General features: G+C 34.2%; 1 protein-coding gene across 5 annotated transcripts in view; it reads left to right on the top strand.

Moving 5' to 3' along the window:
- Diap1 (Death-associated inhibitor of apoptosis 1) overlaps nucleotides 1-20820 on the top strand; it is an 88928-nt gene extending 68108 nt beyond the window's left edge. For 4 of the 5 annotated variants that reach the window (XM_083123776.1, XM_083123778.1, XM_083123775.1 and 1 more), the window contains exons 6-7: nucleotides 3700-3749; nucleotides 6855-18725. In XM_083123776.1, the coding sequence (XP_082979902.1) occupies nucleotides 3700-3749; nucleotides 6855-7030 (226 nt within the window). In that variant the 3' untranslated portion in view covers nucleotides 7031-18725. Of the gene's footprint in view, nucleotides 1-3699; nucleotides 3750-6854; nucleotides 18726-20690 lie in introns of those variants that run through there. The other variant, XM_083123779.1, reaches the window with a different exon arrangement.
- Nucleotides 20821-21903: the final 1083 nt, after the last annotated feature.

The raw sequence follows: 21903 nt of genomic DNA, 5'->3' as shown, positions 1-21903 counted from the left end.
TCCGTCCTTAATGGAAATACAGGCATGGTTTCAAATTCAACCACCCGGACACTTAAGGCTAAAGCAACAATTTTCTAGTAATGTGCTTTTTTTTTAATATCGTGTAATATTTTAAGTAGAGCTGAGCCAGTACCGATTCATTGGCTGCTACTGGCCAATATTTTACAATACTTGCATGGAAATATGCAAAATTCATAATTTTAGTTTATTTTGCAACGGTGGTGCGTGATTTTGCGAATTAAAGCTTACTATTTTAATATTCAGATAAAATCTTCTAATTGTTTTTACATACTGTTATTGATGTAGGTAAAAATTGGGAAGAATATTGACATTGGTACCCATTTTAAACTGTAGGTCCAGTCCCGATAGCCTTACTGTGCATAAAGTGGACTTAAAACAACAATTCAATCAATTCAAAACCCATATCTGTTTCAATATGCTATCACCTCAGTCCTAATTTAAATTTTATTGTTGCTGCTTCTACTTTTCTGGACCATGCTGTAAAAAAGTTTACATATTATATAACCTCTGTACCTGAAGTACTTTTTTTTTTTTCACTCAGAACCTAGGAGATAAAACTTGTGTCCCAGACACCTTAGGCAATAAAGGCAATGAACCTTGAAAATAATACGTTCAAACTAAGTCAAACAAGCAACATGGCTAGAAAGGTTTTCATTCGATTTTTAGCAGTGTTTTCTGCATAACATAATGTATGAATCATTGTGACTACTAAATGTATTCCCATAGAAGTAAACGCCATTTGAAATTTTGTAATACAAATCTTCATGTGGGTATAGGTGAGTTCCATGTTCATGATTATATGTTCATGTCTGAAAACACATAATTTTGTCCAAAGTAAACCTATAAGGTAAGGCCAAGTTCCCCGTGCATATAGCACCGTGCCATGAAGGCACATATAGGGCTAGGGCCCCACACATTCTCGATCTCATACATTTTGGAGGTGATGTGATCAGCACCATGCTCTGGCTGCCTTTACTCCCCAGGGTTGCTCCCAGGTACTCATCTATTTGAGGCTAGATGAGCCCCAGTCACTTTAGGCAAGAACAAGGCCAAGAAAAATTCTGACCTTAGATTACCCACCCCAGAAATCGAAACTCTTGTCTCCCAGGTGGCAGTCAGATGCCCTACCAACTAGACCACTGCAGCTGATCAAAGTAAACCTGTGTACGAACTAAAATTAGAATCTGAAATTTACACTGTAATTGGGCTCCCTAAAGGAATTAGACAGGGTGGCTACTTATCGGGAATTTCTTGAATTATGGGAATTATTTTCTGGAATTATGGATGCATAATTTTTGTCCATATACGTGAAAAGTTTAATCCAGAGGTATAATTTGTTTAATTATGGAAAGATTGAAACAATGAACATACATGTAGTTTGCCTGTAGTGTCCTCTACTCAGTTACCCTTACACTGAGCGAACGTTTTACCTAGGCCTCAAAAAAAAGTTTGGAAAAATTGCACAGAACACTCCCTGCCCCACTGTTCAGAGCTGTTTCAACCCCTGTAGGTCCTCAAATCTCGTGCCACGAAGCACAGACTTAAGTAGCTAAGTTCAAAGTGGGAGAAACCGAAAGTGTGGACAAGACAAGGGAGTGGCAGGTCATCAACCTCCACAAGGTTGATGAGCTCATTCAAGTGGATAGACGCATCAACATCCAGGAAATTTCCGGTGCAGTGCACATGTCCTATGGGTCAGCACAGGCAATGATTGAGAGTTTGGGATACCATAAAGTCTGTGTTAAGTCTGTGCTTCATGGCATGAGATTCGAGGACCTACAGGAGTTATAACAGCTTTGAAACGGCGAGGCAGGGAGTTTTCCAAACTTTTTTTTGAGGCCTGGGTAAAACACTCACTCAAATGCATTGAACATGATGGGAACTACAGAGGTTGTTCCGTCTACGTTTGGCCAATTTCGTTCCTCCCCCCCTGCACTCAGAATGAACTCACCCAACCTTGGTCAGGCATGTTTGTCAGTGTAGTGTGTGAGCTGTAAAAGTGTGGTTGTGTTTTCTCACTGGGCCAAAAATCCCGCCAAAACTGAGCCGCTTTTTGGGAGGAGTGCGTTGTATAACTTTCCAAGTGTTTGCATTTTCTCGCTTGGCCGAAAATGCTGCCAAAACAGTTGCTTTTGGGAAGGTTTTGTTGTAGCCTTTTATGACGCAAAGTTCAGTGTGTCAATGATCAGGAAGTAGTGTAAGAGCAAGAATTGTGACGTTAGTTTGACTTTATTCAAGAATGTGATCGGCAAGTATAAGGATTGCATGGCCCCAGCGTTCGGTTCTCCAACAAAGGGGACGAGAACACGGCCGTGCACACAACCAGTATGCAGATGCAAGGTGCAGTTAACAGTTTCCAAAGACATATTTAGATGATTTTCCATCTGTCTTTGGGTCGGTGGATTCTCTTGCATGCCCATCCTGCATACTGGTGGTGGCTTGTGTGCACGGCCGTGTTCTCGTCCCCTTTGTTGGAGAACCGAACGCTGGGGCCATGCAATCCTTATACTTGCCGATCACATTCTTGAATAAAGTCAAACTAACGTCACAATTCTTACTCTTACACTACTTCCTGATCATTGACACACTGAACTTTGCGTCATAAAAGGCTACAACAAAACCTTCCCAAAAGCAACTGTTTTGGCAGCATTTTCGGCCAAGCGAGAAAATGCAAACACTTGGAAAGTTATACAACGCACTCCTCCCAAAAAGCGGCTCAGTTTTGGCGGGATTTTTGGCCCAGTGAGAAAACACAACCACACTTTTACAGCTCACACACTACACTGACAAACATGCCTGACCAAGGTTGGGTGAGTTCATTCTGAGTGCAGGGTGGGAGGAACGAAATTGGCCAAACGTAGGCGGAACAACCTCTGTATGTGTAAGGGTAACTCTGAGTAGAGGACACTACAGGCAAACTACATGCATGTTCATTGTTTCAATCTTTCCATTATTAAACAAATTATACCTCAACAGGCAAAACTTTTTGAGCTAGACGAGTGGATAATGTTGAACATGTGTATGCCTGGTGGCCACAATTAAATTTCCCTGTACTCCGAACCCTCTGGAGTTCATTCAATGCAATGGATTGCACTCAAAAGCTATGGAAACTAAGAGAAACGAATGCTGATGGGAAAAAAATAGTCCAAATTTTCATCACCAGGTGCAAATGTGGTGCTGAAGTATCAACAGCCAGTAATTTGAGTTTGTACATCAGTGTTCAGTATGCTCCCTGTCAACATGAATGACCCTTTTGAAGTGTAATAAGCAATGGTTGCATAAAATGTTTTCCCTGGATGATGTTCACTGTTCACCCAATTTCAATGCCACATTTGCCCTGGTAGTGAAAATCGTAACTTTTTTTTTTCCATTAATCAGAATTCACTTACATAGTATCTACACCAAGTTTCAGTGCGATCTGTTTGCTTCGAATGAACTCGGAGTAGGGCAACTTTAACCTGATACATACATTTTAAGTCTTTATAGGATAGCCATAAGTTGCATGTGTAAGCATCTTGATTCAGATGACGAACAGGAATAACAATGGAACATTTGTAAGATACCGTAGTATATTCATTATGCTGTATAAGTAAGAATTGTAGTACATGCTATTAACAGACAATTGCAAATACAAACATTGCTATTAGGAGGTTGTTTTATTTTATTTTTATTTTTCAGTGCTTCTAAAGAGGAAACAAGTAAAGCTATACCAGCGAAAAAATCATCAGGTGAGTGTTATGAATGTTCTTGCATGTGCTTTAGTAATGCTTTCCTTTTGGTAGGGCTACGGGATATACAAGTAACTCTTCTTAAGTTTTTTGTTCATTTGGGTGTTCTGAGAAAGTGCTTTGATGTGAAATAATGAATAAACACAAGACGACAGAATTATAAAAGATGGTATTGGACGCTAGGTGCTATTGACGTATTAAAAACCCTATAAAATCTTAATATATACATTGTTTTGTCCAAATTTTCAGACTAACAACAATTCTTCTTTAAAGGGATACAACGTGATATTTTTGCTTTTGTAATAGGAAAACCAGCTTAAGGACAGAACGTTCATTAATTTTATATTACTGTATTTACTCATGTATGACACGGTCGTGCCAGGTTCAACTATAGGATATTAATAACCATAAGAATAGATTTATCTCAATACAAATTGAGAATGAGTAACATGAGACTGTATATCGGTATACGCGTGATACCTCCCAGGGCACGGGAAAACATTAAGATTTGCAGTAAATGAACAAAACTCAGGACTTACGTGTTAACATCTAGATTCAGAATCAATTTATCTTGATTATGCAATTAAGAACAACATTTTACATCATAACGAAATGCACTGAAAGTCATAGTAACAGCAGCACAAAAATTATCACAAGAACTTCCATTAATCTCGTAACTTCTCTCCAAGATCCATATCTATCAGGCGGGGTGGTGTACTTCAGCAGACTGTTCATACGTCCGGGAAGGACATGTCATGTATAATGTGCACTTTTTTTTTTTTCCAAATTTTTGCTCCCAGGAACTAGGGTGTGTATTATACACGGAATAATTTGGACAGCCAACATGAAACCATACAGGGCCATTCCATGATTTTCTGACACTTGCATTGATTTTTCATGTTTACAGAACCCTATGATGTTATATATCATTGTAAAGCTTAAATTATGCAGTTTCTGAATATGGCAACAGTATTTCATTGAAGATGGTGACACTAATGTGCAATGCGGTTGGAATAAGCTCATAAAATGAAGGAACGTTCTGATTTTTATGGTACTTTGGATGAAAGAAAAGATAAGGAAAAATAAAATAATAATTAAAATGTATTCCTGGTCAATTAATATGACATATATGGAGTGTGTAAATGCCTTAATGGAAGAAATCTTGTGCTGCTAACTGCTATGCTAGTTTGAGGGTTCTCAATGTGCCTCTTAAAAATGTTACGTTAGTCGTTGAACATATATATATATATATATATATATATATATATATATATATATTCAAGTTTTTTTAGAAAATGCAAGGAGGAAATGAGCAAAACCATGTATGAAATTTAAGGCCATTTCCCACGATTTTTCACTTTGTGATGTAATGTTCTTAAACACCAAGAAAAGCAGTGCCGTTGTGGTGGAATTCAAGCATGCACCTTCCATCACATGGGATGCGTATCACTGGTATTTGTTAGAATAAATAAGGTGGTTAAAGAGTGAAAACTTTGCGATGCTAATCATAGTGGAGGGAGGGGGGGAGTAGCATGGGTTGGTGACTTATTGTGTACACAGGACTACATTCTCCTCTTGGTCCACATAGCAACAGGTGACTCATTGAATAGGTAGGATGTCATTCACTTTTGATTGGCATAGCAACAGTTTTACGACCCACAACTAAGAAAGGCATTTCTTGAATCGGGATTGTAGTGCACGTTATATAGGAGATATAATTTTGTCACTTTTCCCCATCAAAAACCAGGGTGCACATTATACACGCCACTTAAATACGGTAATTTTCATTAATACCATAAAAAATACTTTATTGATCCATATTTTTTTTCTGAAAAATTGAATCAGACTAATTGATCATAGATTATTCCTGACATTACTGCATTTTTGGTATACTGCATTGTTGGTAAGTAAAAGAAGACATTTGAAACTTACGAGTGGCCAGGTTATAAATGGAGATGATGGTTCTTACAGAGGAGTACTTAAATGAGAATTCTTGTTGGTTGAAAGTAGAAAATGAGAGAGGATTACTGAAGCTGGCCTGCTGATGGTCCTTTTCTCTTCTGCTGTTGCTTCCTAGAATTTCACGAATGCCTTGTAGAGGCAAACAATTTGGGCATTTAACAAATTTCATTACCATGCAGTAGATTTCACCGTAACTGCACTCTTTGTATTTGTACTTTTGCGGGTTTAATTTTGTTTCTGTCATTCACTTAATCATAAGAGTTGCAAAAAAGCAGGCTATTTTGAATGGATTTTTCCCCCAATAGAAATCTGGCTTTTTTAAATAACTGGAAATTTTTCCTTTTTTGTCTTTTTTTTTTTTTTTTTTTTTTTTTTACCAATTGTGGTTAATGTATTAAACTTGCAGTGTTAGTTAAGGGTTTAGGGTTTTGTAATGTCATATTTCGGAACCAGCTAAATAATTTTGCATGTTGTGACACCCAGAAGACATGTATTAGTAATTTATTCTGCAGGGTGTTCAAAAAGTCACTCAACCGTTACTTTGAATATACCTAATTTTTGTACAAAATGCGATAGAGACATGGACATTGCATTGGGTATTAACTTTGTCTATGTGGATATTTTTGAAACATGAAAAAAGAAAATTATTCTCTGCACGAAGTTTAGTATGGAGAAGAAGTTACTAAGGTGTAAGAAAAAAGTATTTGTACGAAGTAAAGAAAAACCTGGATAAAAGAAAGATAATAATATATAATAATTAATATTGAAATGAAATTGAACAATTTGAGAAAAAAAAAACTTGGCAAGTGCATAGGAACTGTAAATTTTCTACTTTGCCTCATTACCACTAATCTATTTTGGGAAAATTTAATACTTTTTCATTGATATGCACTTTTAATAAAACTTGAGAACTCATGTTGATTTGGTATAAGTTTCAGATAAAATAATATGAAGTTCTGTCTGTGATATGTAGCAATTACAACCAGTTGGAAGGTTACTGAATGGATCATGAATGCCATCAATAGTACATTAAAAGCAAATATACGAGATAAAAATGTATTTTGCTTGTGACACTAAGATCGAAGTTTCATCTTCTACCTGATGAAAGAGTACTTAATATCAGTATTTTGTCTTTCTTTACAGAAGAGACAAACCAAGATGATACAAGGCTGTGCAAAGTTTGCTTCACTAAGGAGCTTGGAGTGGTATTTTTACCGTGTGGGCACATTGCTACATGCGTCGACTGTGCGTCAAGTGTCTCAGAATGTGTGATTTGCAGGCAAAAGATTTCTGCAACTCTAAGGGCATTTTTACCGTGATTTCTTTCAAGAAGCCTTTAAATGGGCATCTAAAATAATAATAAAAAAAACCTCTAGGGGGTTTGGAATCTGAGCTTTCAAGAACTTTGTTCTTTGGCAATAACAACTTTCAAGTACATTAAATTTTTCAGTTTGAAGATGAACAATAGATAAATCTTATTAAAAGCTGAAGCGGACTAGATAGTTTTGAGTTGCAATAGGGGTGACTAAGGTCTGTGAGAGTGATGATTTTATGTTACAATTCAATATTATTACAGTCTGAATCAGTTTGGGTGTGAATAACTTTGGCTAGTTATTTGCATTAGATCACCTCTGTTGAAATGCAGGGCACAAACGTGTGCCTCTACATGTATTCTAAGCAGGGAATATTGTGTGATTGAGTTCACGCAAAAGGCATTTCTAACCAATTGTTTTGTTGGCATATAATTATACCATTTTAACGAACAGACTACTAAGAGCTCGCAGCAAAGATTTACTGTACTTGTAAGTTGTTTGTGCCTACGTATAAATTATGAGTTGCATTTACACTCACTCATGTACTACTCTTCACAATTTAAATCGCAAGAAACATGCAGCTAATATCATTATATCTCACCGTAATTTCAGGCGAGTCTTTAGAAAAATTGCAATATGAAAATCATTGCTGAACAAATTTATTTTCAAATCGTTCTAATTAAAGAACTGTGTCAATTAGAAGATAAATTTTAATTTATGCAAATGTATCCTGCATTTGCATTCCTGAATGCATTCTTGTGTAAGTGTAGAAACACCATACACCTGCAAAATGTCGGGTGTAAAAGTGTATTATTGAAACTGTTAATATGTTACACTGGAAGTGTTAATCCTCTGATAAGATTCTCTCATGTATACATTTCATAACATGTAAATATTGTCATGGTTTGATGCTTGTAGAATGTAACATTTCTAGTTTCAAATACAAAACACTCACGTACTGTGTAGTATGTATACACCTTGCACTGTTATGAAACTTCAAGCTCTTTAAGTAACCTGTACATGCTTGAAATTTTTAATTGAAAATTAAGATTATTTTTGTTTTTATGTCAAATGTATTGTATGTTAAATGGTTACATAAGTTCTCTTTCTAATGCATTAAAAATTTGAAGAGCAATGCTTTCAGGAATGTACTGGCAGCAACATTTCATTTTTTTATATAATTATTGTTATTAGAAGCATTGACAGTAGCAATGATTTTTGAGTTAAAAGTTAACCTCGCTTGAGTTCAAAAGAATTTTTGTTGCTTCATAACATCTCATGAATAAGACTAGCCATTTCATATTTTCTAAAAGTGTTGTATATCTTTTTCTTCAAAAACCATTATCATGGAAATAGTATGATGTGTGTGTGTATTGTTTCACTAAAAATGCTCCGGTAGAGAATTGCTGCTAAATATGTTACAATATGTTAATGTCTTCCACCATGTCATTTTCTTCGGATGCCGTATTATATGAATTTAATTTGTATGCAAGTGTTATTTTGTGACTTGTAGAGAAATAAACAGATACATACATATACATTTGTATTGAAGTGATTTAGTGAAGAGTAGTACATTAGATAGTAGTGTAAAGCCATCAATTAGGTATTCTCTTCCTTACAAAAATTAGAAAGTGAAAGCCTTTATTACCTGTAATGGGCACATTCTTCTATTTAACCCAAACAGCAAGATATTTTGTGATATTAAAGTTTGGTATTTTTAATAATTGCACTTCAATTAGGTAAAATTTGTTAGTGAAGCACTGAAAGTAAAATTAAAATAGAAATTTCAAAAAATACAATAAAAATCATAACTCTTATCCAGGTTAATGCCACATTTTAAACTTGCTGAAAATCTGTAAATTGCTATGGAAATATGGTGTTCAACCTAGCATGGCAAACTTCAAAGGACTGTCTAGACAAATTAACTGAATCTGGAAGGCTGTTAAATTTAAAATCCTCTCAATTGAATATAGTAGTTTTCTATTCTTGGATAGTTTTAAGGTACACACACGCTATATGTGCCTCTTGGAGGTTTAAATAATGATTCAATTATTAGTATTGTTATTTTGCTAAATAAGGCTTCACAATCTCGTATGTGATATTAGTTGCACCTGGATATAACAAAAAAGAACAGTAAAAGCACCTTATTCAGGTGCAATAATGAAGCTGTTCCTTAAGCATTATTGACTTGCAATTATGTGCATTTCAATTTCTGAACTGAAGATGTGCGTCTTTATAGAAATATGCTAATTTTTACATGCCAGGAGATTTTCAGGAGTATGTTTACACATAGACGCTGAACCAATACTATACCAATACTTTCGTCCACAATAAAATATTTGATAGTTCAGTTAATACAGAGATGTTCATTTATAAGATCCTCAAGACTAATGAAAAAATCTTTTTGTTCAAATTCTTGTAATATGTAAATAGATCCAATTTTTCACATGCATTATGTAATAAAAAGAGGTAAACATGTTTATACCAAAGAGTCACTGAAGTGAAAACTAAAATGAAAGATTCATAAAATGAGGAGCTTTTAGCTTCTATATGCTTGTCTGTGATAACTTGTAACAAGAGAAGCTAGTTTGTAAAGACTTTGGAGTTTTATGAATGTACAAGACTATACATATTTGCTGCGTAGAATGCTCTTAAACCAATACACTTGACGGAAGGTTACAGGATATATAAATAATAAATACTTGGAAGAAACTTAATGGAACCTAAGGAGGTGAGGAAGACCATTTCAGATATATATAATGAATATTAGTCAAAAATAGTAAAATGTAGTGTTGTACTGTTCTTTTTTAAGGATATAAATAACCAAGACTACTCTGAAGCTATTTTTGTCAATGCTTTGAAATCTCGTAACGTTATCTTCCCACACAAAATTTTAATTACATTTTTATTTTGGCGATGCGGGCACTGACTGGACAAGTTGTGGCAATTATTCCCGAGTTGACATCAGAACTGAACGGCTGGTGGTAGATATAATGTTTGGCAAATTGTCCATTGCTATTTTCATGGTCTTTACACCCAGAGTGCACAAGGGCAGGAATTGCCCTGGTGCTAGAGCAGCTGCTTTAGTAGGGCTTCTCTTCAATTGTCAAATCTCAAGTACCGTAAAATTAAGCATATGATCATGGTGATGGCACTTTTGCCTACTGTTAATATTGCCACCTAGTGTACCAGTTTACAGTTGTTTTTTCTGGAATGTCCCAGATTAGAATGACAAATATGGACAAAAATTACCACACTAAGTTAACATAAAAGCAAGTATCTTGTGAAAATTATGGACTTCGGAAAATTGTGCAAACACATTGTCGGATTGGAAATACCTAATACAGTATACTGTAGAAACTTCTCTCCCTGCTGCTTTTTAATATTGCATCATTTGTTTCATTCATTGATAACGGAATGAGTTTTTGGAGTCCACGCAATATATTCATTGTGATTTGCACTAAGAATTTTGGTTGATCACACCAATAGTGAAATGCAGTTGAATGTAGATTTTACGTTTTTCAGTTCACCAGACTGAAAAAAACTTTAAAATGTCCGGGAAAATGCATAATCTAGGAAATCTTTTGACATTTTGCTATGTTGGGATTACCAAGATTGAGTGTATGATGCGGGAAAATGTAAGATCCGGAAACGTAAAATTGGGGTTGTATATTCTAAGTATACCTAGAATATAAAATAAATTCTAAGTATACTTAGACTATATTTTAATTTCACTCAATTTTAATTATATTTGTTTCATGTGTTCTGTAAGAAATAAAGATTCCAATGAAATGCAATTTATATATTTCCTAAAATTAATTTTTTTTGTAAGATGAAAGTTTGCACATTATTCAACATGGCCCTAACATGAGCTGAAGTGGAGAATTCCTAGTGTACAGTTTTCATAAGAAACATGCATAAATATTGTAAACGTGATTATAACAACATGTACATTATACTGATTTGATTTTTTATTGTCCAGAGTAATGGATCATTTCGAGTACAAATATTACTCCTTCATGCACTGCTCAAAGAAGAAAAATATAGTAATTTACATGAAAAAAATTATTGAAGTGTGAGAGGAAAAAGGAGCATGTAGAAATGTATCAATGCTGGCCCTTGCTAACAATACGCAAGAACAAATTGTTCATAGAAGCAATAGGTGTGTTTTTTTGTCTTTAGCATTACAGACTATTTTGAGCAGTGTAGTGAAGGTGATAACTGCAGTGAGATGTTTTGTTAGTTTATATTTTTTTTATATTTTCAGTGTTACTGAAACCAATATGGTTTGGAATCCTAACCTTGACAAATTAAATTACTTCACTTTTCTGAATTTTTGGATGCATCTAAACTCCAAGATAGCTCAACTTTTCAACATACTCGTTAAAAACAACACAAAATGCATCATATCGAAACATATTGAGACTCAAAGGGTTGCACCAAAAGTTATTTAATTTCTAATGTATAGATGAAATTACGTGATACATGAGCAATTACAAACTTGCGTGATTACAATCATTTGGCAGCCAAACTCGTAACCTTCAATTTGCCTACTGGGCAAAGACAGAAGAAACATTGAAATTGAAAAATGATTTGTGCTTTGTAGCTGCGAAATTAAAGTTTGTTCAGTGCTCCAAGCTGTGATTATGTGTAACTGTAGTGTTGCAAATCATACTGTATTAACTCTTTATATATATATTGTACATACATAATGCCTTAAAAGATGTATGGTAAACATGCGATATTTTTACAAAGAGTTTGATGTTAGTATTTAATTATAATAGATCGACCTCTTGAAATTGCCACTAACTTCAAGTGTGCGAAAATGGAATTATTCGAACCACAAACAACTGAAAGAAACCACAGAAAAACTTAAGTATAAGCTGTGAAAATACTCTGAAATCTAAACATTGTGGTTTCCTAGTCAAGATCTTGTTCATAGATTATCCCACGCCATGAATATGGATATGTAACTCGTAAATACAAAGTCCAATGAAAGTGGTAGCTAGAGATTTCTACCTCCCTATTGGGAGAAAAATTCTTGTACTGAACTGCTAAACTGCTAATGTTTTTGTTGTCATCCTTGTTTTTAATATTCATGCTCAAGCAACATAACCAAATAAAAATGACACAAATTTTGTGCCAAATAAGTGCACTTCTCCACAATGAAACTTGCTTCTTTAAAAACTATACAAGAAATTAACTTTTAGACACATTTGCCTTCTGAATCTAAATGTGCATTTGTCCTTATTTGACTGTTCCATTAGATAATTAGTTACTACGGAGCATATCAAGTATAATTCCTAGAAAACAACTGTTTCACTAGAACAATATTGGAAAAATTGTGCATGAATGTAATACATATTGTGATAACTATCTTAATATCTATGACGTAATGCTGAGAGCTGTGGGTAGTTGGCCCATAATCATACCACCGGAGGTTCTGGGTTCAAATCCTACCTTGTACACTCACCTCATGCTCATCATCATGATTACTGAGAAACAAGAAAAATACAAAATGCCGAACATCTACTTGAGAATTTGATCCTCGGATTTTCCATGCAGATTTATTTTTTCGGCACCTTTTTTAACACATTATTAACAAAAATTACTTATATTATTAACAAAAATTACTTATTGAGGTTACAAATGGAGTAACATAACATTTAGTGAATATATTCTCTCGCAAGTACATTAATGTTAATTTAATAGGGTACTGCAACCTTTTATTTTTCTCGCTGTGTGTCCCTTCAATAGTTATGGCTCTACCAACACACGTTAAGATATTTTGCATCCAATATCAAGTAATGAAAAAAATTATGTACAGGAATACCCCCTCTCCCCTCCAAATATGCCCCATGGCAGAAAAAGATGTCATTCTTCTTTGTGTGCATATACAGCTTTGATGTTACGTGATGACGGAAATGCTAACAATGTCATTGGTCTGCTACAATATATATGGCAGAGTGTTTTAGACATGGCTGGCATGAGAAGAATGGATTAATACATGGGGTATTGTGTGTTAATCCATTACATTAATACATAAAACCTTGCTGCAAAGTTTAGTTGTCTTGGAGCATAGATTCTTCACAGGAATGAAATGACTTATCAGCAACATGTTATTCCAGGTAGCATTATTATGCTACTTTATCAAGGCTAAGATTATGATTATGTCAAGGTTAAGATTGTTGTCATGATGAAATGCCACCCGAAATATAATTTTTTTTAACATTATGTAGTAAACTTACTTGTAAGTGAGCTTGTTATTTTTGATAATTGTTTTCTTATTACATGTGTCTTATTGGACATAAATGATCATACATGTCAATATGTATTTTTATCATAAAGCGATTACATTATTTAATACAGAAGTATGTACAATATGTTCAAATTAAGTATATCAATTTCATAAGACTCTCCATAGACATTTGGAATTGAAGAAAGAACGTATAACTCAGAAATGAATTGAAAGTCTATTCTGAAAACTGTCTCTACAAGGGTTTAGACTTGAGATATTCTCAATCTGTTTATTAGTACAGTAGCTGAAGTTAACTTCTGGTTACAGTTCAATTGCAAATATTGTACAGTGAATTTTCATTTTCTAGCTTGAATTTGCTTATACTTGTATATACCTACTAATATTTTTTGTATTTACATACGCAATTATGAAGAGAGATGTAATTATGTATCGTGAACATATGCCTGGATTTTTTTAGACTGCTAAAGAAATGTAGTTTTATGAAATTATATTTGCTTGCACTAGCAATGTAATGCCAAGCAATTAATATTTATGAAATTGTGTCAGTATTTAAAGAAAAAGTAAAACAGTTTTTTCTCACTGTCAGTAAAACTGCACACAGCTATAGATTATCTGTAGTTAGAATGTTAACTAGATATTGTAATTTAATTTACATACATGTTAAATTTAAACAATATAAAAATAAAACAATATTTTTATGTTGTCTAAAATATTTTTATGTTGTCTAAAATATTTTTATGTTGTCTAAAATATTTTTCTGTTAGTGTGCAGAAATTGAAGCATGCCTTCACAATATTGCAATTTTTAAATGCTGATAAAAGAGTCTGATAGTTTATGAAGAAGCTTCTTAAAGCTTTCCATAACCACATTCTATTGTATATTATAAAATAATACAATAAATCTTAAACTGAGAGCTTTCATTTTTTTGACGACATTATTCCAAACTTCCTAGATTTATCAACTCTAGCACTAAGAAGATAACAATCTGCTGGTAGTGTTAAGTGTGAGAAAGATCTTCAAACTGAAACAATATATTGTCAATATGTTTGTCATTTTCAAAATAAGATTTATTGTATCATTATGTTTTAGTGAAGAATGGCACGAACCTGATATATTAACCTTTATACTTTTTTTATTTGCAGTAGTAAATAAAGTAAATAATAATGTGACAATACTGGCATTTAGTTTGAAAGTCATAGTAGTTTGTTGTAGTGTGAATTTTATATGTATACATTTAATGATAGAATGTAAATTTTAACAATTTTGTTAATGGCACATTTGTCTTGTGTTTCTGTGTATGTTGTGATATTTTGAACTTACTTCTATCTTTAGTCTTTTTAGGAAGTGTTTCTATCTTTAGCCTTTTTAGAAAGTGTGATTTACCATTATATGTGAAGGATTTCACATATAACACAGAATAACATATTTTGACATTTTGTTTGCAAGGGAAACACAACTAACTGATTTTTGTGTACACGAGCTGAAGACAATGGAAATTGGCTACAGTTTTGAAAATACCCTAAGAATCCTGTAATACTTTTTTCATGAAAGAGCAAATTTGTGATTTTTGGTATGTTTCAGAAGCTAAAGAAACCAAGTATGTACATCAAATTTACAAAAAAAAAAAAAATGATGAAAGAATGGTTAATTTAAATGGTAAACATGAAAATGTTGCTTACTTTTTCAGATTGTCTTTTCTTTTACTAAATAAGATGCTACATTTTGCTGTTCATCTTCTGAAGAATCCAGTTTCACCATCCAACAGTTATCAATGAACGTAGCATTAGTCCCTTTTTTTCTTCTTTTTTTACTTTCTTTCTTTTCCATTGTCCCATCCCAGCAATGACTTAATGAACGTATCCATGTGGTTCACATGCTGCACCACAGTTTAGTGTGAATCTTCAGTGGGATGTGTACCCAAGTTTTCCATAAGTTTTTACATGAACAAGATGTTTTCAAATGTTGGATGCTTCTGCATCCAAACATATTACAGGCATCTTGCTGTAGTCAGTCCTCATTTTCTCTGAATGTTAGTGGCAATGGTTCTACATCATGCAATATTGTCCATTGTCTAGTGTTTTAAACTATACTTATTGTAACTGCATTTCGGGAGAGTGCCTCTTCTTATGTCTTCAGGTGAAATTTCTTTTGCTTGTGGTGGGAATCGAAAAATCACATGTCTGTCGTAGGATTGATTCTCACCACTGGCAAAATAAATTTCACCTGAAGACATAAGAAGAGGCGCTCTCTCGACATGTAGTGTTAAAATAAGTGCAATTTAAAATACTAGACAATGCATAATGTCCAATTAATATTGCATGCTAGTCCTAATTTTGTCATCTTTATCTGTCTTTGATTTTTTTTTTTTACATAAGCTGCACATTCAAAGCTTGAAGAGTAAGCCTTTTTTATGACCAGATTAAATGCATGCTTTCTTGATAAAAATGTAATTTCTCAAATGCAACAAGGTTTCTGGACTATTAAATAAATTTGGTCATATTAATTACACTCAGCACGAAGCATGCATGCGTTACTGTAATGTAGAGTAACTGGCTAATATGAGGGTCCGAGCTGAAGAACCATTCATAAATGGGGTTGTTCTTTTTGTGTTGAGAAATCAAAATATTTGTTACATTTTTTGTAACATGTTGTGTGCCAGAGGGGACTTCATTTTCAGTGGTGATTTTAGTTTTTGATATATTTTGTGTTTGAGTTGGTTGGTACTTCCTCATGGGAAATGATGAAAATATTTAATGCCGTTTACATATTTAGTGTTTCCGTACACTTTATACACATTTAATATATTGTAGGTTTGTTGTAGATATTTTGAATGTGCCTAATTCTGTGTTTATGAATATATATAAGTAACATGCAGAGTATAGCACAAATGTGGATGATGCCTGAATTATGAATTCCACACATGATGATAAATAGTGTGTGCACATGGAAATTTTTTCTTGTTATGTTTGTTACGTACCTAGGAGTTTGATTAGCCATGGTCTTTAATGTTATGGGCATACATCTCAAAAAAGATGGTCTTTGCATGGAAAATTTGATACTTAAGATGACATCTTGTTTTTGAAACCTCCACTAGAGAGATCAAGTGACTAATGGTACAGATATAAAGCTCAATTGCGGCGATACCCAATACCGGAAATTTGCTGTAGCAAGCTTACTGGTTAGTTACATGATTTCCTTGTAAAGGAATAGGATGGGCATTGTAACTTGTCAGTGTGCGTTTTTATGGTGTGGGAATACTACTACTTTGATGGGCCCCTGCAAAACAAATTGATTATACCAGAGATCCGAATCAGTATTTTCAGATTTTTACATCACTCTTAAGACTAGGTGAGAGGTGGAAACTAAGATTCTCGAACAACTCTTCAGTCCATTCCTCAGTTTCACCTTAGCACCAAACGGTAACTAGAGTCCTTTGTCTGAAGTTATCCTTGGACATTAGCTGTGGCAGAGTGACGTGAAGAAGTATCAAGAGTCAACAGAGCACCTTGGACACATTCTCTAGATTGTTCCAGTTGCAGTAGGGTGTGGAAGGCCTGCCAGAGGGATGATCTTGCGTTTCCGTTCAATATTATTAATCTGTATCAGCTTGGTTGTGAATAACTGTGGCTAGTTATTTGCATTAGATCACCTCTGTTGCGTTCATTCTGAAAGGATAATAAACCTTTTTCAAGAAATTCAAATAACCATGGTCTTAATGTGCTGTATTCACTATTCCCTTGTGTGACTACTTCATTTTCCAACAAAATTATCTTTTCAAGGCAACCTTTTGTCAAAATAACAAGGGAATTGCTTTTAGGATGCACTTATTTGAAAACTTATGTTATGATGCAGCAGTCTCAATGTTGTATTGGTTCACTTGTCTTTGCACTGTTCACACACACTTCGCTTCTCTACATTCTTGTTTCAAATAGGAATTAGAGAACTTTAGGGACTAAGTGCCGGGGTTCTAGGATTAATCATCGTGGCATAGCAAAGTCCTTGGTTCAGTTCTCTGTTGAATGACTTGTAGACAAAGTGGGACTGAGAGGTGGGAAACTTGGTGTGACATGTTAAAGTATGAGGAAGAAGCTGTTGGCAGGAAAAAAATTCCTGAAACTTCCAAAATTTGTGCTTCTGCCAGATGAAGTGGAAGATTCATGACCAGGTTGAGAAACTGTTTGTCTTATTTAGTGTAGACCTGATAACCTGATAACGTAGTTCTCATGGGCCATGGTTCTTGTTCTTTAGATTGAGTCAGGTTTCTGCCAGTTTAACTAATCAGATGCAACAGGATGTCATGGCTGAACTATAGCCATAATTTGCTGTACTTTGCAGTTTACAGTTCATTCTGAAGCTGGTATTAATTGAATATGACACACTTGAGGAAAAACCTTGTAAACAACAAAGTTCCACTTCCACTATCATAACACAATTATGCTTTGTTTGTCGGCCTTGCAAGTAAGTTCTCTCCTAAATTCGTAGCCACGTGAACTTAAGGATTCTTTGTGACACTTTCTGGGTATGTCTGCTCTGGATGACTTCTGTCAAAGATGGTCCCATTGAAAGATAGAGAGAATTCTTGTTTTGACATTTGGTCTATGTTGGTGATGTATTTTCATGTAGAAGACCTCTAGAAATGTCCTTTATTTAACATGTTAATTTTCTGATTTTGTTTGGCATACTTTTTATAATCACTACCTCTCTCACCTTACATCATATGTTTTTCTTTCCTCCTAATGGTAATCTTACATAGTTTTAATTCAGCAACACACTATATTCTGGTTCTTACTCTCTATGATGTTTTCCCCAACTCTGCCATGTACAGAATTCATCCTTATGGCATCAACTAACATTTATGTTGTACTTGACATACATACATACATGAAAGTGTGTTGAACAGTTGTGACAAATAACGTTTGAATTATGTCACAGATTTCTCACAGGAGTGCAAATAATGATTGTATTTTTGTAATTTTTACAGTGGTATTTGCATGTGTCACTTCTGCCTTTATATTTTATTGTAGTATAATAATATCCTCCTAGAATTTATCTGAAGAGTTCATTCCAACATGCATAATGTTTTTCTATTAAGTGGGATGACTTGAATTCAGCCAGCTTTTTTAATATTCTTAATTTCTTTACTGAATAAATTACCCATATATCTTATTTCAAATAATGTATGGATCTACTGTTCTGAAATAGAATGTTAAAAAATATACAAAAAATTATTATTCTACAATTTATACTTTTCAGAATATTGCAACTGTTTAGCATTTTAGACCCAAACTTCAGAAAATATCAGTGATTACGTTGAAATGAGTTGTCCTGCATATATATCACTGCTAATAGCTCAGCCCTATAAATATAAATTATTAATTGATAATCCATCATGAACATACTAAACAAGAGTAAAGACATTCTGGATGCAAAAAAAGAAAAAAACTAATGTGACCGTTGGTGGTAACTATATATATAAATCACATGAATTGATAGGAATTAGGACCAAATTAATAGAATAGAATTTTCATTTTAAAAAAAGGTAGTAAATCACATTAATTATTGTGATCATGTCGTATGGAAGTCATCATGCTCTTCATATTTCTCCTCTCCTTTACTGTAGAGAAACTAGGATATCATGTTTACACCTTAATTCATTTATTTACTGTTAGAACGAACTCTTCTGTGCATAATTTCTAGAAATAATGTGAATATTACATGTTTATAGTAATACGTTGTATAGATACAATTACCACGAAAGCTGCACAAGTACTGCAGTGTTATAAATGTCCCATATTGCATTGTAGACTATTCGATAAATATACTTTAGAATGAAGTTTTTTTCTATTTCTTTACATATGGTTGATCTGTTTACCTATAATCACATAATTGATTTTTCAATAAATAAATAAATAAATAGAATAAGAATGTCTTTCATTCTGTGTGTAACCTTTGCAAATTTTAAGATAATTGAACTATGGAATAGAGAACGTTTATTAAAATGAATAGTAGAGAAGATGTGTAAATAACATGTTTTTCTTTCCCTGTTTCTTCTTGTATGTAGATTGTAGTGAATATTATTTCAATAGAAAGCACAAAACTAAAATGTGTGATTGAACCAGATTGGGATGTACAATGCAAATATAAGGTGGAAAGAAAATAAGAATAGGCTTACGATTAGAGAAATTTTGATTTGGATATTTTGTGCAATTGCTCTATTCTCAATGGATACAAGAAATATTTTTCTGCACCCATCAAGATTGCAGCAGTTCCATGAATAAAAATATTTGAATTTTATTTTGTTGCATGTTTTGTATTTCTTTCCAGTTTTATATCTTTATTTGTTTTTCACATGCAGTTATATGTGTATAGTGTGAGCGTTAGGCACACCCTGTATATTAGAGTAGATTTGACTTACTTGGAAAAGTATCCTATATTTTATTTATCAGGTGTGTGCCATTTCCAAAGAGTGCTCAATATTTCTCTTTTCCTTGAAAATGGAAAGTGTGTAAAAATATATATCATTATTTCCAAAATTACTGTTGTAGGTAAGGTAGTCTTTCGACACTTTTCTTTCGTCTGGGCATCAATTGAATAACATAGCCAGATGTCGGGCACAACTGGTACTGTCCTCTGACATGATGAATGTTGCCAGTGCACCGTGTAATTTCGAAAACGTACACTTTTATGAATACATCATAGTTATCTCCATAAATCGTCTGTAATGCATGAGATGTGTGAACATTTATGGTTATTTTATCCAATTCGATAAATACCACAGATCATCAATACATATCGAAAACAATTGCAAGTGTTGCAATTGTTTTCGATATGTATTGATGATCTGTGGTATTTATCGAATTGGATAAAATAACCATAAATGTTCACACATCTCATGCAAGTGTTGATTTTTTTTTTATACACGTTTTTCTTTAGTTTGTACAAAAACTCTCTTACACCTTAGCAACTTTTCTCCCATACTGAACTTCCATGTAGAAAATAATTTTCTTGTTTAATGTTTAAAAATATCCACTTGGACAAAGGAAATACCCAATGCAAGGCTCATTTCTCTGTTGTGCTTTTTGTACAAAAATTAACTATGTTCAAAGTCTCTGTTGCATGACTTTTCGGACACCTGTAAAAATTATTTTTAGTTAGAGGGTAGATTGGTGGTTTGATTAAATTTGGTGGCTGCATGAGGAGGAGCTCTGAATGTTATATGGTGAACTCATTATCTTGCCTGCATAGGTTCATGAATCCCAACCTGGATATGAGTATTTTCATGTAATTGTCCATCATTTTCACATAGTCATAATTTATTATCATTGCAATTAGCTTAAAGTAGCTATATATAAAATCTTGGTTTCGATTTGAATTCGATAAATCCTCATGCAAAATGTTTCTTCACAGTGTCTCGAGGGTTCAGCCAGGCCTGGTCAACCCACTGTATTTCTGAGAAAGCATACTCATGTGCACGGGTGGACTCCAGAGCTAACAGCGCAGCTGTGGCATTTTAAGAGGGACAGAAAGGAGGGCGTGAACAAGGTAGGAAGCTTCCTTGGGTGTGTTCATGCAGTGTGGAACCTGAGCCGTAATGAAATGAATGGATTCAACTGATATAACTGGGTTCATTAACCTGGTGAAACCAGTTATTTTACATACTCAAGGAACACTATACGGCGTACGCTTTTAGAAGGAACATGAGTTCAGCCAATACGCAGCCAGTGCTGTTGCCAAACCAACTGCTAGCGGAAGGGAAACGCAGAGAATTCGTTGTGTCCAATATTCAACTTTTTTCTACACAGGATTATATCATATCACTGCAGCATATAAGAGAAACTCGTACCTGAAAGAAGTTTGAAGGTATTTATTGTAGAGGAACTGCAAGGTCATCATCATCGCTCTTGTTTCTGTTTTCTGGTGTTTCCCAGGAGATTTGAACAGGGGTTCAACGATTTCTGTGGGAGATATTTTACTCTGTTTTATAGTACGCAACACGGTGTGCACACATACACCAAACGCTTTAGCCCTAAGTTCTCGACTATGAGAAAACACTGTTTCAGCATGCACTTCTTGCATCCTTGAAGTAAGAATAAGCTTTAAAACTAAGATTTCTGTCTTGTGAACGTAATATGAGTATTTTACCCTTGGTGCCTGTACTACTGGTATGTACTAGGTTTCGAGAACGACATTATTAATTTGATTTGCTTTATTTTACTTTGCTTTTCTGTCACTTTTGGCTAATTGCGAAGATGGGAATGAGTGATGATATAATGAAATTGGTGAAGGGACATTCATAAAGATCCATGTCCAGGTCAGGATTCGAACCCGGGACTCCTGGCGTTGTAGCACGATATGCTAACCACTCCACAATGGCGCCGGCGCGACATTATTAAATAACACTCGCGCAACGCACACACACTATTGCACAATTATCGAACATAAGGGCTGTATTTCACAACACGCTACAATGCCAGGAGTCCCAGGTTCGAATCCCTGCCCGGGCATAGGTGTTTGCAAGTGTCCCTTCATCAATTTCATCATTCCTCCTCATCTTTGCGTTTATCCAAAAGTGGCAGAAAAACGAAGTAATATAAATCAATCAATAAGGGCTGTATTAAAT

The sequence above is a fragment of the Lepisma saccharinum genome, chromosome 6 (assembly GCF_977018435.1).
Source record: "Lepisma saccharinum chromosome 6, izLepSacc3.1, whole genome shotgun sequence".
In the NCBI taxonomy this organism is placed as follows: Eukaryota; Metazoa; Arthropoda; class Insecta; order Zygentoma; family Lepismatidae; genus Lepisma; species Lepisma saccharinum.
This window is presented reverse-complemented; position numbering and strand designations above follow the sequence as displayed.